Source organism: Pagrus pagrus, assembly GCF_965226575.1.
Source record: "Pagrus pagrus genome assembly, chromosome: 4".
NCBI classification, from domain to species: Eukaryota; Metazoa; Chordata; class Actinopteri; order Spariformes; family Sparidae; genus Pagrus; species Pagrus pagrus.
In genome coordinates this window covers 13,418,381-13,436,986 of record NC_140188.1, presented here as the reverse complement: position 1 = coordinate 13,436,986, position 18,606 = coordinate 13,418,381, and the positions used below count along the sequence as shown (strand labels likewise).

Sequence of the window (18,606 nt, the reverse complement as noted above, 5' to 3'; positions counted from 1 at the left end):
GTTCACAATCTCGTCTGCTGTTATAAATGATCAAGTAATCCATCATGATAAAGTAACTTGTGACCAACTATAGATAATTAGATAAACCACAGTAATGACCTGAACCCTCAGTGTGTGTGTGCTGTGCACGCATCTAAGAAAAGGCTTAGAACTGTACATGCAAGGTGGCTGTAGTCCAGGCCGCCCTATATATAAATCTTGACTCATTTAATTTGAATGCCGGCATGAGAAAGAGCCAACCTATGTTTTAGATTTATACAGTTTAAAGCAGGTGACATCCACACACACACACACAGGTATGTATAGTATATCATATAGTAATTTTTGGACCTTCTGGCTCAAATAATCCCTCTCGTGACAGAAAAAATGAGACAGAAACAAAAATCGCAAGAAGCAGAAACCTGATGAAAAAGACCAAACACACAGAATATTAATATCATTCATGTGTATCGAAAAATCCTTCTCCTCCTCCTAGTGCTATGACACACAAGTTCACCTCCTCATCTGGCTCCTGTTTGACACCAGGCTTAGAATAACGCCCCCTCGTAGCTGGGGCTTGAAGGTCCGCTCTTACACATGGTGCCAGATGGCCAATAAATTGCCACACCTTACATGTTGTTTGATTTTATTCTTCGGACTTTTATCCTACATTTTGTATTAATATTCATGCTTCCTTTATGAAAAGTGTATGTGTGGTTGTTGCATTCGTGAGCATGTACCTCACGTCCGCGTTTCCTCACTGGCACACTCCGCTGAACGATCTGCAAGATTTCCTTCTGTGTTGAAACTGCCTTTTTTCTCAAGCCAAGTAATTTAAAATGACAATCAAGAAGGAAATGTCTTTTTTTTCTCTCTCTCTCTCTCTCTCTCTGTGGCTGTGTGATTGTGTGAACATTTGTGTGGTGTGTGTATGTGTTGGGCTTATTGGGGTGTAATTGTGCTCAATACAACTAAAAGCAGAATCGCTCTTCCAGTTCTGTCTTTTTTCTTAAAAGCACCATAAAGTTTCAAAGCTTTATAGAAGTAGAGTTTTATTAAAAGCTATAAAAAAGACTCCTAATGATACATTTCTCTATGCAGCATTCACATTACAGATGTATTACTTATTAATTGATTCATCGTGCTGTTTGACTTATTAAACGTTTCTTCTCAGTTGTGGGACAGAAAAAAAGATGGCGGGTTGGATGAAAGTTGGCTTCTGGGGAAATGGATGGCACACTCCTGCTGAATAACGGGTGCTGTGGAAAACCTGGCAGAATAACAGCAATTCAGCCCCAGTATGGAGGAGCATTTTTCCTACGCTGGCTGTTTGGAGAATGTGCTGCTGGGTGGTGGGCTGCTCACCAGACCTACAGATTTGTGGAACACCTGGATATAGTGGCTTTGCGGCAGATACACACCACCCTCCACATGGCACTCAGATCACTGCAGGTGTTGCTTCTCTTCAGAGCCAGCAACTCCACACACACTTCACAGCAGCACGCGGTTCTTCGTGTGTACTATGACCCATTTTAAGAGAGAGAGAGCTCTAGGAAGAGGTTGGAAGTGAGTGAGCGAGAGGGAGGAACTTGTCTCAACCCCTCTCATCGCCTTTGTCAGATTTAGATCATGTGACCAGTTGGCATTTGTGAGAAACCACATGCACCTGGAGTGGGGTTAAATGTCAGGCCCTCTCCCCTCCACACGCGCGTAGCTACAAACCCAACTCATACACACACATTTTCCCTCACATGTGTGTGCACAAGTACACACACATACACACTTCTGCTTATACTGTAGAGGTTAGGCGGGTTTTCTCAGCTGGTGTGCCTGCAAGCTAAGTGCTGTTCCATAGGCTGAATGAGGTGAGATCTCTGTGGAAATATGAAACCTTCTAAGAGGAGGAATTAGCACTGCTGTATCCTGCAGCCATTGTTCAAACTAACTCCTAGTTTGTTGAGGAGAGAGAGAAATTCATGCACACACAATTCCCATTTTTTAAATACACATCAAGTAAGAGTCAAAGTCCTCATTTACCTGATGTGTCAGATGGTTTGTAACACAGAACCATCTGGGAAGTCGTCCTTGGAAAATGTTTGGAAAAGCCAGACACTTTAAAAAATACTTTGTAGGTCATTGAACAAATCAGCTGCCTATCACAGTCGATTGCATGCTAACTTCAGCCAGTCAGATCAACAGTAGGAGAGCGCTACCACCAGCACCTGCTCTTCTTTCAATTAAGAAATCCTCTTCAGTTCTGATGTGACTGATGCTATAGCAGCATCTACGCTAACCTCTTGAGGAGCCGCCATTGTTGTTTTCGTAAGATCAGCGGCTTCTCTCACTGGTCATCACACCTAAACCAGACCCAAGGCAGCCAGTAGTTCCTAATAGGATGCTGATAAATCCAAACTGCTGTGGTTCAGACACAAGCACATAGATTAAAGCCTGCCAGGATGGATTCTAAAGATCAAATGGTCACATGATCTTGCGACCCCATCTGCCCTGGATACCATCGTCCATGTACCTGTGTTTCTGCATATCTTCCAGGGTCTCCTGTGTATTCTGTGGCCTGGGGTCCAGACTCAGACAGAATCCTCTACACATCAGGAAGACAGCTAGTCGTCAAACCTCTGCAACCCAGCGCCAAAGTCATACAGGTACACTAACTCTGTGTTCTTTTCAGAGATAGAAATCCACATTAGTTACTCAAGATTTAAATAACTCCCAAGTTACTGTTATTGTTATTGTTATGTTATTGTACTGTTAAGTTATTGTTACCTTGTAACTAACCCCGTTAATGACTCAAAAGTTATGGTAGTTAGCATAAAATCAATCACAAAATTATTTTTCCTCAATCACTTCTCAGTCATATGACCCATGTGCTCCTGATTATTGTACAATTACTATTACTTCATTGGCTACATTTACTTTTAAGATTATAACTAATTTATTTGTACAATAGCTTCCAATCATTTAACTTCAACACTGAGTATTAATAATAACTATCCTCAATAAAGGGTGTAGTATATAATAGTGTATAGTCAACTAAACTTTAGTTAATAGTTATTTTACAGTTAACACTGAAATGCTTTATAAACTATTTATAAACTATATTTAAGCAATTGTTCATTGTAAATTTGCAACTGATGTCTATAATTCATTGTAAACAGTTAATAAATACGGTTTAGTTCATCTATACCCATTATCAAATGTTATACCCATTATAAAGTTACAACTGATGTTTATAAACTTTAAAGTTTAATAAATGGTTTATGAAGCATTTCATTGTTTGTTAACTGTGAAATAACTGTCATTGACTGAGGTTGTGGGCTCTCTTGCCTCAATCCTTATCTGCTTTGCCACCTTTATAGTTTCTAATGGGCAGTTTCTTTTCTGTTGCAGATATCTTTGTGTATTAGTTTTTATCTTGCATATTGATTTTGCCCATAATTTGATCTGACATCCCTAAGCACGTCACCTTTTCAAATCTTTGTGAATTACACTTAAGGGTCATCACTAGAAAGTCTAAATAAAATGCATTAGATCTGTACGTCTGTAAGTGCTTCTACATTAAGAAGGTGCAGCACTGAGGACCTTGCACACCAGTGAGTATTTTTCTTGTTCATGTATACATTTGTTTATTATTCTTCTTGAAGCCGAAAAGCGCCTGGGACCTTAGATAAACAGTGGAGGGTTTAATGTGCGACTTCTCAACCCTTTGCTCTCTCTCTGCTATTACCACACACATGCATGAGCAGGCACAAGCACACACACACACACACACACACACACACACACACACACACACACACACACACACATACACATCCAACTTCATCACCTCTCCTCCAGACCCACTGGAGACCAACGCAGTGATGCCGTTGAACCTGTGTGGGCTCAATCTGAATGGGTCAATGTGCATCAGCCACACAGGGTTAAACATGGGTTGGACACTGCCTGGCTTGAGTGTCTTGAGGTTGTGACAAATGCAGGCTTTCTGACAGGAAACATTTTATAAACCCTGAACAGTGTGAGGGACCAAGAATACGTGCCACTGTCTCTGGAGTGAATCCTGCTCATCAGTTTACTCTCTTTTTTTTTCAGACTCAGTATTTATCAGAGAGCTCTCCCACTTCTCTTCAGCTAAATGGAGAAGTTAAATATGGATGGCATCGTTCTGTTGTGTTGACCTGAAATTGTCCTTTCTCTCGTCCCTCTGTCTCTCTCTAGTGGAAGGCTCATGACGGGGTTGTGCTGAAGGTTGACTGGAATTCAGTCAATGACCTCATACTGTCGGGCGGAGAAGACTGTAAATATAAGGTGGGCAGTGTGCACTTTTAGATGTCTTTGGAGAGTGTAGAGTCCTTTTTTACCTTTCGAGCCATGTCCTCCCACAACAGGTATGGGACAGCTTTGGCCGTCTGCTTTACTCCTCCTCGTCTCATGACTACCCGGTCACCTCTTTGTCCTGGGCACCAGATGGAGAGGTGTTTTCTGTGGGCTCCTTCAACACCCTGCGTCTCTGTGACAAGACTGGAGTAAGGAAAACCCTTTTACTCTCCATCAGTGCCTTTTTATATTTGAATTGTTGCATCACATGATGACTCTCCAAATGCAATTTGAAGTTATTCTATCACCACAATGGGATGTTATCACTGACGGATAAAATATTGTTCAGCCAGATTTTAGATATCTGACACCTCTCAGACTCGATGAATTCATTTGATGATGCGTGTATAATAGAACTTGCTTTACTTGAAGCTGGTCGTGGAAGACTTTTGCCACATCAGTTGACAATCAGACAATCCAAACACAAATAATGCTTTGCACTTACAGCCAGACACTCCATTGATTTCTGATTTAACAATATCAGGTCCCACCCATGACTCTATGTCTCTATGACAACTTTGTACTCAATCATATAAACACTGTATTTCCAATCTGGTTGGACAGCAAGTCGTAAAATAAGAAGTACTTCTGATTGGATGGACCTCCGCCCTTACACCATGTTTTTTCTCCATGATTTAGTTCCCTGATGGGGCTGAACATGATATGAAAAACAAATATGTTAACATTCTGCATCCAACAAGCTAGATGACACAATCCTACACAAACAAAATGATGAATGACACCTTGCCACAAAACAAATCCCTATTCTCGATCATTTGAGTACATAGTAAGATTTCAGACTAAATACAGTTGAGCATTGTATTTCTGACAACAGCACTCTGATGTGAAGTGGGGAGAAACCATTGCCCCCCCCCCACAAGACCTAGACAAGAACTAGAGATAAGAAAGCCTCTGAGATGCTGCGGTGGCAGTCTGTAAAAGCCGCCTGACCTCAGTTATGAGCAGCTGTTGCTGACAACCTTTGCAGAAATGATGCCGCTGTAGAGTTTGAGGTCCATATTGTAAGCTTTTTTGTATTTCATGCATATCTTCTAATATGACTTTAATGTTGTGTAGTCAGTAGGGCACCACGATCTGGTTAAAAAAAATGGTGTTGCAAGAGAGAATTATCATTCTTGCATCAAAATTTTCATTTTCACTGAAAAAATATTGTCTGTACCAAAGATTTGTCGGTCCGGGAATCTCTGCAGCACTACAGTGATTAGTTATTATGCTGTTTTGTCACACATTTAGCCTTTATCAAATAATTTCAGCTTCTCCAATTTGGGTATTGCACTTGACCACGTTGCAGTTTTGAGCCTTAGTGGTCAGTCACGTCCCTTTTCCTGAAATGCATCTACTGTATCTGTGTTATACTCTCAGCTTTTCCAGTGCAGTATGGTTTGCATTATGAGTCTCACTACAGGCCTCACGCTTTCTATACATCGTTCATCTCTGTAAACCACATTAGGCTGCATGCCACATGTTCTTGTTACCTGGTGCTGATGGTAACTGGAGTTGTAATGAGAGGGGAAATGAGAGAATGATGGATGGTAATTGTTGTTTTATTATTGCTGAACGTTTGGCCAGGAACAATATTACTAGTTCCCCGCTCTGCCCTCGTGGGATGTTTAGGGCTTCTTTGAGTTTACTCAGAGATGTCAGTGTATTGCTGTCTCAGACCTGTTGTAATGAAAACAAACAGCCAGGGCTGGGTTTTTGTGTGCTGATCACCAGGCATTTCATGCTCCATTTTGATTTAATTAGGATCAAATGGCTTTTTTTTTTTTTTTTCTGGAGCACTAAAACAAATGGGCTGGAGAGAGGCCTGAGCCAACACACATGTCTTCTCCAGAGGGTTAAGGTGTGTGTTTGTATGCATTTCAGAGAGGTTACATTAATATAATTTGTAATGTATGAACGTCTAAAGGGAGCTTAGGGAAATCACTTATTCTTTTCTGTTACCTTTGGTTATCTGAACCAGGGAGTTTGGTAGTTTTTGGGAAAGTCGCCAGATTATAGCCGCGAGCTGATGAAATCATTCACATGAAGCCAGCTTGTATCCATTTACTTCGTGTAAACAAAAATAGAAATTATTGAGCTATTAAAACTATAACAGGCAGAACTGAGTACAACTCGCTCTGTTATTTTTTTGTAATGACCCGATTCACCTTATGTCCTCCCGTTATGTGTTTGTTTACGTGGTTGGTTTGCTCCATTGTTTCGTCATTGCACCACTTGCTTTGCTGTGGTGTGTGTCTCGGTTAAGGCAGTGTGATGATGATGATAATTATGATGATTATGGTTCTGCCCTGCTCTAACTGGAGGAAGGGTATGCTTGCCTTCTCCTCCCTAAGCCCCTCAGAGACAGTGTGTACTGTAGCATGGCGTGGGAGGCTTACTCAAGAAGAGGATGGGGGGGGGGTGAAACGGAGAGAAAACGAGTTTAGAAAAAGAAAATCCCCCTCAAAGGTCACTCCATCTGAGTCGCATTCTGTGTGTGAATTCAAGACACTCAAGCATCAAGTTTGAGAAAGTTCAATTTGCATTCGTATGCACGCTGCACATTAACTGTAAGCATGTGAGGTTACTACAAATACAGAAACCGTTAACTAATAACAAGCTGTACCTGTGTTGGTGCTCTGGTTTGTTTGCCCTGCAGTAAGGGTTAAGCAGCGCGGAGAGTCTTTTCAGTTACTAGCGTGACTAATGGGAAGGAGTTTCATTCTGTATCTGCTACAATGAAACCTTGCACTTTAACGTATTGCTGCTGGCTCAGCAGGATCAGCCCCGTGCATTTAACCCCTTCACCCCCCGTCCAGCTCGGCTCTCCTCTCGCCCTAAACTCTCAACTCTCTCCTACTCTTTTCCCTTTTCCTCTGCATTTTCTCCCTCCTCGCACCACAGGGCAGATGTAGCGTGTTACCCCCCCATTATCACCGTGCAGGGAGGGGGAACGCACACAACCACACACACACGCACAGAGTTAACTTCTTCGAGGCTAAAGTACTGGGAAAGACTAGTCGTGTAGTTCCAGCAAGCCACCCCATGGACTGAACGCAAAGTTTTTCCATAAAGCAACAACATGTAGTTATTATTGAATACATTATTGAATTATTAATACACATTTACTTATTTTAGTTGCATTTTTGTTGCTTTTGGAGTTCTTGTGTGTACAGTACATTTTCTCTCCACAGGAGCTTTAACAGGACACACAACGCACAAAGAGGTTCACTGTCCCTTTTACAAGATTTGGGAGAGACAATAAGTCAGTGTCTGTCTGTGTGCCTGCCATGGTATATGCATGTGCCCACATGCCTGTGTGTGTCTGTGTGTGTGCGTGTGTGTGCAACCATTGCCGTGCAAATGTGCCTGCGAGACAGCAGTCTATTTACGAGGCGCTGCAGCTGGTGTCTAGCGTCTGGACCCTGTCACGATCCCTGACACTGTCACTGGCTAACAAGTAGGACTCATTGTGCCAGGCGAGCACCCTCTCGCTTCTATTTCTCCGCCTCTCCCCCTTGCCTCCCCCTTTTCTTCCCTGTGCTTGTTTTTTTCTCTCTCCACTGTACACCCGTGCTCACATACATAAATGTAATAGCTGCTTGGTTTTGCTTTTCTAATTCCTGCACAATGTTTGATTTCTTTCTCCTCTTTTAAAACGTTCATGGGTTAGAAATCATGGTGTTTATGTTACTTAAGTTCTGCAGATTTTCTTTGGTCAGTGTTTGAGAAACTTAATGATAAATGAAGAGAAAATGTTCTTACAGGACAGACAGACATAGTCCCAGGAGCGGATAGAAGTACAGTGTTTTGTTTGCCTGGGTCCAGACTTTTGAATCCATCCGCTCCATTTGGCATTGTGACATAGAACTGTGGTTTCTCATCTGAAAAGCAGACGATCCAATGAGCGCAGCGGGGGGACTAACATTCAGCCAATCAGCACCACAGGCAGCTCAAACGCCGTTGTCAAGCTGCTGTCAAGCTTTTTTTAAGCTGTGTGCCAGAACGAAGGAGTGATAACAACAATGGCGGCCGCTATTGACGAGATAGATGGTGCTGTTTCATAGACGCCATGTCTTCTCAATATCGCCCAATCGTTTGTTTTGCTCACTCTGCTCCACTCTTAAAACCCTGGCAAAACCAGTATGTTGGCATGGCTATGCATCAGCGTAAAATGACGTTATATTTAGGCAGATATGTTGGTTTCTTTGGATTGGTTATGGAAAATTCGGCCTCCCACCTACATGGAAATCAGTTGGTTGACGCTGATTGAAGGAGTTTAACGAGTTAACAATTCAGTCAGATGTCAGAGGTGATTTGTTCAAGGTCACATAAACATGGCTGAATCTTGTAATCGAGGGGTTAAACAAAGCTTCAGGGCCAGATTTCATAGTTATTTCATCATTCTTTGTGGGCATCCAAGACGAAAACATCCCTCAGTTAATATAATTAATGCCTCCGCCACACCTTGCTAAATCAAGTCACATTATGATTTGGAAAAAGTTGAGCCTTTTGCCAGTCTGGCCTCATTTAAAGGAATGAATGATGACGTTGGCCTTTGACCCAGCCCTCATTGAACTTTGTGATCACTACTGCCCCCCCTTGCCTTTAACTGAGGTCTTACTGAAGACGTGACCCTGCAGCCACTCCTACTGATAAGCCAGTGTACATCTTTTTTATTCCCCTCTCTTCTCCCCCCTTTCATCTTTCTACTCCCCCATTTTCATGTTATTTGTTTAACCACAGGCAACCTAGTTCAGATCATCCGATCACTTAAATGTTAGCTTCAGACTGAGCCCTGTTCTATACCAACATCCTTGTTATTTATAATAGCTAAATGTTTGCGTCCTCAGGGTGTACTTGTTTCCAGTCGTCCTTCCACAATGTCATAACAGCTGTCACCCTCACGCAGTTTTGGGAGATGAGTAGTCATAAATCATGTATCAAAGTTACAGTACATAATGAGAGCATTGTTTAAGACTTGTGTTAGTTAAAGAGTAAAACCACTGGTATCTACTTGTGGATGCTGCCTGTTAGTTCATACAATCATAACAATCAATGATTTATTATCTCTGGCTGTAATTTTCTGCGAGCTCCACTGTCTTTGAAAAACCCTCCTTATTCCCTTATCTATCTATCCATCCTGAGTACTTTGTGCCAGTACATTGCTCTAAAAGCTATTCTGTATGAACTTAAGTGGGAGATAGAGCAACATCAATTTTTTCCCTCTTTATCTGTGAGATACAAGCACACTTTCCTTTTTAAAGAGGGAATTCTCCTGTTTTGAGGATAAGTGTAAATCTCTCTCTATCTTTCCTCCTGTTTGCTGCTCATGCCTCCCTCCTCCCTGTGTCAGGGTGTGTTGGACTACCTCGTGCTTATCAGTGCTTTCCCCCCCGCTTGGCTCCCTTTCCCTCCTGGGCCCTCTTTACCTCCCTTTTTTCTGGGTGAGTCCGGGGGGGTCCCCTTAGGCTCTTTGTGAGCCTTGCTCAGCATTGCCACTCTGGGAATGGGTCCATGTCCAGCTGGAATCACCATTGCCTCTCTCCCTCTTTCTCCTCCCTTCCCTCTATAACGTGCAGCCTCATTCTCTATAGGATCTTTGTCTGCCATCCTTATAGCTGCCAACCATTATTTTCTCTCAGAGAGTCTATCACTCTTGACTGTCGGTTAGTCTGCCAGTCTTCTTGTGGTCTTTTTTTTATTCTTTTATTAGCTGCAGACTCTCCTTCTCTATGACATGCCACCCTCTCCCTAATTGCCAGACTTCAGGCTTCCCTGAGTCCCTCCAGCAGTTCCCCCCCTCTATCACTGGGGAGCATATACCTGAGCCTGTGCTGGCAGTTTGCTGCCAACCACTGGCCGGCCAACATCTGGAAATTGCCGCTGCTGGAAGAGAATAAAACGGCCCAGAGTTCTGGTCCTGATCGTGAACCACTGTTAGTGGAGCATGAAAAGGCAAAAGAAACCACCGTAGATTTATTAGACTGCAGGCCTTTATCTGCTTTCATCACATGAGAAGGGGACTTTTACGTACAGTATAGTTCAGATGGAGAAAAATGTCACTGCAAAAGAAAGGAAAGGCAGCAGAGGTAGGAGAGACGGACACACACACACACACAGCGGATAGTGGGTGGAAAAAACAGCAGAGGGGAAAAGAAGATGAAAAGTAAGTCAAAGTGAAATTATTGGCATGAGTCTGACTAAGAAGGAGCATGTGCACATGAGAAAAGATGGTGACCGAGTGTTTGAAAAAAGACGAGTGAGTTTGAGAGTGTGAGTGTGTCAGAGAGAGAGAGAGAGAGCAAGAGCGAGGGAGCATTGTCAAACAAAGAGAGTCCTGAGTCAGCACCAGAGCAGTTTTCTCCCCAGGCAACTGGGCAGGGCTACTCCTCTCTCTCTCTCTCTCTCTCTCTCTCTCTCTCTTTCTCTCTCTCTCTCTCTCTCTCTTTCTCTCTCTCTCTCTCTCACCACTTGCTCTACCCCTCCCTCCCTCTCCTTACAAATCTGTGCTTTTGCATGCTATTTCTTGCTCTCTGCACTCTTCCTCTCTGTTCTCTCTCGCTGTCGTAAGCCCGCTCCCTGCGTACACTGTGAACTAGTGGTAGAAAGAGACCACAAGTTCTGAAAAAGGCCAACTGGGGTCTATATCGCCCTTCAGAGCTCTCTTCCTCCACCGTTTTCTCTCCTGTTTTCACAGGAATAACTTTACCAGTTCCTTTAATCTCATTTTGATGAGGTTACCAGGCACATTGAAGACCCAGTTTAGAGCGTGTGAGATGCAGGACTTACATGTAGAGTTAATCTATCATCCCGAGGAGCTCATTAGTTTCACTACCAAAATGCGAGGATAATGGTTTCTCCTTTGTATTCCAGGTCCTTTGTGCCGAACAGGCTTTGGTTTTCTGTGTTGCTGAACTTATTCTGGCACACTCTGTGGAACAGTGTATACTAAGGTCGTTCTTGCAGATGATTGACCCCAATTTTTTAGTGTGTGTGTGTGTGTGTGTGTGTGTGTGTGTGTGTGTGTGTGTGTGTGTACGAGTGTCTGTGTGTGTGTGTGTGTGTGTGTGTGTGTGTGAGAGAGAGAGAGAGAGAGGAGCCGGTGCCTGTGTGCGTAAAGTGGGTTAGAGTAAAAGGCACTTGTTGACATGGTAATACTTTTACACCTCTCCAGAGTTCGGCTAAAGGCTTGCCTTGTTGGAAACCAAAAAGGAGGGGAGCACGAAAAAGAGCTGAGAAAAGAGAGCAGTTGGGTGGGGGGCGGGGTAGTGTGGAACTGTCCAATATATCCTGTAAAGTTGGCCTAGGCAGTGAGGCTTGGAGGATTGGTCTCCATAAAAGACGGTGGTTTCTCTTTCCCTCAAGTTTTTCTCTCTCTCTTTCTCGCTCTCTCGCTCTGCTCTTGTCCCTCTCCCTTTTTTTTTTCTTTGCTTCTCCACCCCTCCATCCTTCCCTCCCCCCACGGCTGGAGTAGCGTATGACAGTGAGACAGTGCCCTGCCAGCCCCTCTGGCAGAGTCATCATTCTTAGCAGCACTAAATCACTACCTCCACTAGCTAGACAAACATGTCACACTCGCAGAGAGAAAGGAGCAGAAAGAGGGATAAAACTGTAGAAGGAGCGCGGGTGATACTGAGTGACGAAGGGAGCAAATAAAGGGCTTCGGTGGTGCACACAAATAAGCGAAAGCAGAGCATGTGTGTAACTGGGGTATCACTTCAAGCTTAACTGCCAACCCAGAGTTCATTAATGGTTGTTATTGAGGACTAGGGCCGGGCTGGAGGCAGTGGACCAAGGTCCAGAAAAGGATGATTTGAAAGGGTTTAATTTTGGCTGCACCCTGGGGTCCCTCCCCCCTTTCTGCTGGCTTCCTCAGACATCAGAATGGTGCTAAGCTTTGACGTTGACTAATTTATTGGCTGGCTCCTTTTATTTGGTATAATTTGTGTGCCTCATTTGTAGGGCTGCACAATTAATCAAAACATTATTGAAATCGCAGTACCATACAGCAAAAGTGCGATATCTGAATGTTCTGCAATCTTTTGATAAAGGTAAAATGTGTGACAAAACAGCATTTTTTTTACCATATAAGTTCTATGATACCAGTGTGCCGAGATATTATCAAACATCTTTGATATTTACAAACTAAAATCTGGATGATTGCATCTGTACTCTCCCTAGCTGGACCACAAGAACCAATGAGAGAGGCATCCTGGAGATGATGCACATTCTAGCCCTTGAGGGTTAACATTAGCTAGCATGCTAATGTTGACAGAAACCTAAAAGCTCACCTCCAGTTCTTGCTGAAGAGTAGAAAACCTGTGTTGACCATGTTCCCCACCCATCCAGACTCGTTTAACCCTCTGCTTTTGTTTTTCTCTTGCTGCCACGTGTTATTACAGCAAATTGTTGCACCACACTAATATTTATGTCCGCTTCCCCACGAGATAATGTGAGATGATGCATGCTCCCTCTGGTAGGATAACCGTATTTGTACTGTGTGATGTGCCATTATTTAAAAATCTTTTAGTGTGTGTATGTCTAAGATTAGCAAGAAGCCAACCTGTGGAGTTTCTTCTGACACGATTTTAAAAGAGGTTAGGATTGTAAAAGTCCAGCTTCAGTCTGCAGAGCTATGAAGCCAAAACATCAAAACCGAGCCCCCGATGCTGCACAGAGTGGTTTTGGCTGTTTATTCAAATGTATTAATTTTGAACATGTCGCGTCCCCAATTGCACTGAATCTGGCACTGCACTTCCTAGGATCCCCAGCAACGCACCTGCCTCGTGTGAAGTAGATCAAGCAAAAGACAGACAGACAGACAGACTCCTTGCTTCATAGTTAGGTAGATAGACGACCTAGCCAGGATGTAAGCATGAAATTTAGAGCTGTTATCAACAGGTATTGCATAACCCTTTGAGGAGCAGTTTAGAGGCACGCTTGTCAGTGTCTTCCAAGATAAACTCTTTGCGTCTGTAGGGATCCCATAGAACGTTGTCTCGGCTCATTGACTAAAATTGTCAAACCCTTCAACCTGTGTGGATGCCATTAGATGAACTAAGTGATTCAGTGTATTCAAGACCAGGCATCAGTGCTGTAGTAGGTCCACTTGAGGGCTTATGTGTTTGTAGCATGCCAAAACACAGTCAGATACCAAAATTACCTGTGTGTGTGTGTGTGGGTGTGGGTGCGTGCGTGTGTGTGTGTTTGCAAGCGAATGTGTGCATAGTTGGTGCTAATAGAATTCTGCTGTCCAGCTCACAGCTGTGTCCTGCTGATGAGTCCCAGGAGGCCTCAGCATATGTCTATGGTTACTATGTTGAGGCTCCAGCATGAAACCATGTGTAGATCATTACTCTCTCTCTCTCTCTCTCTCTCTCTCTCTCTCTCTCTCTCTCAATATCTTCCAGTTTTTTTTGCACCCCCCCTCACTCACCCGCCCCTCTCTCCCGTTTCCCCTCGCTCTGCCAAAGCTCCAACTTGTGCCACTCTACACTCGTCCCAGGCTCGGCCTCTGTATCTCTTTAGCCGAGCCAAGTGGGTATTTCAATACAGAGATTTGCAGAGCTCCTCTCGCTGGCCTATGTTTAGAAATGGGCTTATATGATAGCTATAGTTATTGTGTGTTATTGCCGAGTCAGGGAATGTAAATGGTTTATTGTGCAGCAGGCAGAGAAAATGCTTTAAGTGCTGGTAAGTTCACTTAGTGTATAATGGGTACTTCAACATTTGGAAATGTGCTGTGTTACAGGCCATAACTCTATAATACTAAAAAGAAATGAGATTCCATTTCATTGTTATCTTACACTGAACATTACGCATTATTTTTACACACACATTTGTGCAGACGCACACAGTTCCTTTGTACAACAGTTAGACTGAGAAGATGACTTTGGGGGAATAAAACCCACATAGTACACAAATGTGTTCTGTGTCTGGGGACGTTATTGTTGAAGTCAAGGAGTTATTTTGTTTGACATGTGCCTCAAACCTCAGAAACTTCAACAAATAATACAGAATTTTCAGTAATTTTTGCAAGTAGAGCTGCAAAAATTAGTAAATTGAATGATAATTCAGGTAAACGAAAATGAGACCATCTGTTTTTGATAATCGATTTATGGTTTAAGTCAATTTTCAAGCAAAAATGTCAAACATTTGCTGGTTCCAGCTCCTTAAATTTAAGGATTTGCTGCTTTTCTTTGTCATCTATAATAGTTAATGAAGGCTACAGACAGAGACAGGATGCTGCATCAGAGAAAAACTATGAACTGATTAGTCGATTAATCGATAATGAGAAGAATCATAAGTTGTCGCCCTAATGGCAAGTGCAGCCTCACAAATTCCATAAAGGAAAGCTTTTTGCTTATTTTTTTAAAAAGCTCCTCAGGTAATGCATCAAGGGTTAAAGGTTGAGTTCAAACTCACATCTCCCATCACAATAAATGTCTTGTGTAGCGTTGCATTTAGACCTGAGGCTTGTATCTTGGTGGTCAACGCCTCCCAGGTGATATGTGAGTGTTGCCTGTGTGTGTGTGTGTGTGTGTGTGTGTGTGTGTGTGTGTGTGTGTAGCTGTGTGTAGCTGTGTGTGTGTGTGTGTGTGAAGCTGAGACTACACTGTGTCATGGAACATTTGAAAGCAGCTCTTTTACAGGCCTGAGACCTCATTCGCTTTGATAGTATGTAACTCGATACAGCCGAGTCAGCTTTATTACAAAGTACAGCGCATTAGATGCTCCTCATTTTCCTCCCAAAGAGCATGTTGATAATTTACCTTAGCAGCTGTCCGTGAAAAATGAAAAATGATTATCATCAAGTACTTGCTATACATGGGTATTTGGCAGTTGAGAAACAATGTAACTCTATGGTTAATCATAGAATTAACTAACGGGTAGTTTATTTCACTGTAACATCATCATCTCTAGAAAAGGTGTTGTGATTTGGATCATGTAGTCCCTTCTAGAGGCCCATCTCAGCCTCACATAGGTCTGACCTGTCCTGGACTTGGGCCCAGCTCGTCCTTATCCTAATAGTAACCCCATCCCCCATGGAGGGGTCAGTGCAAGCTGACATTTACAAGGCCTCCTAATCTGCTCAGAGATTGATGAACCCTCATCCAAAACCACCTCCTCCTTTCCTCAAAACAAACATCTTGTTTTTAGTTTCACTCTCAAACACTTTTTTCATCTCACAAGAGACAAACTTTTGTTTTGAAGAGTAGATTTGTTGCAACATTTTCATGCATGCGCTGTGTGTGTGTGTGTGTATGTATGTACGTATGTTTGTCTTCTTTATGGCTAGATGCTTGCCTGTATATGTCTAGTGTCCAATACACTCAGACACGTGTGTTGTGTTTATTATGTGCAGGGAGTTACACTCTGTACCTGCACTGCCAGGTCCTGTCCTGCACACAGACACACAGGCAAACTGAAGCCAGCTGGCTTTGCAGCGAGTCTGCCATCTGTTCTGATTTATGTAAGACTGTTAACCCTGGACTAGGTTGGCCCCCACTAGCCCACTAGCACAGTGATAAACTAATAGAGAAGGGGCTTTTTGTGGCTGTATTTGTTATGTTATAAGGAGATTAACAAATACTTTTACTACACACAGAGTGATGAAAAAGTACACAAAAGTCATACTTGAGTCAAATAGGTATACTGTGTTAAAATAGTACTTTGGTAAAGTGAAAATCACCCATACAACTAGTACTTGAGTAAAAGCAGCTGATATTCAACATACTTAAGTATCAAATGTAATTTTTTGGCAATAAATGTAGTTAATGGTGCATTATGGAGTTTAGTTAAAGTTTAGATAAATAAGATAAGAGTTTAGATAAATTTTAATCAGAAGTGAAAGAACTTCACTGACTGACTTTTTTTTTTATGCCTAAACAAACTAAATAAACAAACTGTCTTTGTTTTCATGACTGAATAAACAAACTAATCTTAAAGGACAACACATCTTCATACTGTTTTACTTTGTTTATATGTGGCAGACCCTGCCACCTTTCTAGCAGTGTTCTGGGGACCTTATTTTTCTCTGAGAACAGCTTGTTTATTCAGTTATGGAAAAATTAAATATTTGAGTTTGTATTATTACCTCATTAATATTGTAGGTTAAAATTCTGAGTTAGAATTTCTTCTCCAAATGAAATAGTGCCCAAAAGTACAAGTTAAAGTAAGTTATACATATATTCATTATACTTATCTGGCAGATTATTTGATTCGACTATCAGCATTTTTCTCATGACTAGAATCAATGTTTCTTTAATCAGATTGCAAATAAAATACATTAATTTAAAAATATGCTACCTTGGCTCTGATGCAGCAATCCGCAAAGTAACTAGTAACTAAATTTAAACAGATGTTGTGGAGTAAAAAGTATAAAAAAAATATTTACCTCCAAAATGAAGTGGAGTGGAAGTATTAAGTATGGGAGGAAACTGGAAAAGCTCAAGTACCTCAAAATTTTACTTAAGTACAGTCCTTGAGTAAATGCACTTAGTTACATTCCATCACTGTCGAACATAGGGCTTAACAATAATATCTTTTCAATACTTTTCAATTCTTGTCAGCAGTATACATTCAAAGTACTAAATATGAACTGCATGTACAGTGTGTTCATTTTTCCATACCAAGGCCCAGCAGTGCCATAGCTGCATAAAATGCAGGTTTTTAACAGGGTCACAGACTCAGGTTGACCCATTAACACTAATGGCTGTTTCAAGCTTTTCCTAGGTGCTTGCTTCAGTGTGACAGGACTGTCAGAGATAAAGGGCTAGAAAAGCACAGAGAGCCTGGAAATCTCATGCCCCCGCTCTGATTAGCATGTTGTTGACTTGCATTAGGGTTGGGGGGGAGCAGAGAGCGGTCAGGACAGACATATTTAATGCTTGTGAAGTAATGGGGCTGAATCAGCAGATAGCTCCACTGGGAGCCATTAGTCCAGACATGTGTCATTAACCCTTTCCCTGGCCCGAGCTCCACCCCCGCCCACCCCCACTCCTCTCAGCCTGGGCCACAAAAACCAGAGAGCTGTTTCAGGTAGTGCAGATAGGGAGAGGGGGAGGGGTAAACTTATGGCACAGATACACACTTTTATTTTCTCCTTTGACTTTGTTTTTTAATATTTTCCCTGCTCCACTCTCAGTCGGTATTCTTCTTTTTTGGTGCATTGTTTTCTCTCTTTGGATTTTTTCGTGCATGTTGTTACAGTCAGTGTTTCATTTTTGATTGAGTTAAGGAGGATATCGTCTATGGTCTGCGTCATGTCAGATAAAATGGATTCAAATAAAGTTCTACCTAGAAACTTCTCAAATCACTAGTGCAGCATAATCCGCATCTTTGCTATCCAGCCGCATGTGCAATATGTTCCAAACACTCATATTTTGGCCCAATCTGTCTAAATACAGTACACAGCTTTCATCTGTAGTTGGCAATTGAAGTTGCCCGTGACAACCAGGAGCAACTCACCATGCAAGGTACAAACTTGATACTTCAATTTCTTTTTTATATGTTCTCCCTGACATGAAAAGTTGTCTCTGACCAACATAATTCAAGCTGAACACAGCTGCTTTTGTGTGTGGAAAGTACAAAACTTTTAACTTTCAACAGCCACTTTTTTAAGTCTACAGGGAAGAAGTATTTTGTACTAAATAGATGGATGTTGAGGTGATTTTTTTTTTTTTTTTTAAATGCAAGAAACAACTGAAAAAAATGTGGAGTTGTTGAGTCGTACCTACATAGAGAGGCAGAGGGTGCCTTTTGTAACAGGCTTGTTATAATTTTGGGGGGTTCTCAGAATAAGATCGTTGTTGCCTTTGAGCTAACGTAACCTTTTCACAGGCCTCCCCATGTTGGCTGCGGCTGCAGGGCAACAATAGAGAGAAGGGGCAGGCCCACAACACCTGCCAGTCTTAATGGTAAACATATGTCGAGAAATGCGGAGAGAGTGAGGAGGAGGAACGGAGGAGGGAGAGGGCAAGCACACTCCTTAAAGAGGCTCTGAAGAGGCTGTGCATTCGCAGATTGGCTGTGTTTTTTTGAGTGCGTGCGTGCGTGCGTGCGTGCGTGCATACGTCTGTGTGTGTGCAAATGTGCCACCGTCTGCAGAACTGTCAGCATGTCGGTGTGGGCCTGGGGTAGGTTGCATGCTACATGCCAGGGTCTGTGGATCATCACATCATAGGTCTGCTCCTGTAGCAAAAGAGATCCAGATAGTAACACCGCCAG

At 42.5% G+C, this 18,606-nt stretch overlaps 1 protein-coding gene across 1 annotated transcript in view; it reads left to right on the top strand.

The window, feature by feature from the left end:
• Window positions 1-18,606, top strand: part of ift80 (intraflagellar transport 80 homolog (Chlamydomonas)) — a 39,144-nt gene that overhangs the window by 4,245 nt on the left and 16,293 nt on the right. The window contains exons 5-7 of the mRNA XM_084350716.1: window positions 2,530-2,639; window positions 4,213-4,302; window positions 4,383-4,520. Coding sequence (XP_084206842.1) covers window positions 2,530-2,639; window positions 4,213-4,302; window positions 4,383-4,520 — 338 coding nt within the window. The remainder of the gene's footprint in view (window positions 1-2,529; window positions 2,640-4,212; window positions 4,303-4,382; window positions 4,521-18,606) is intronic.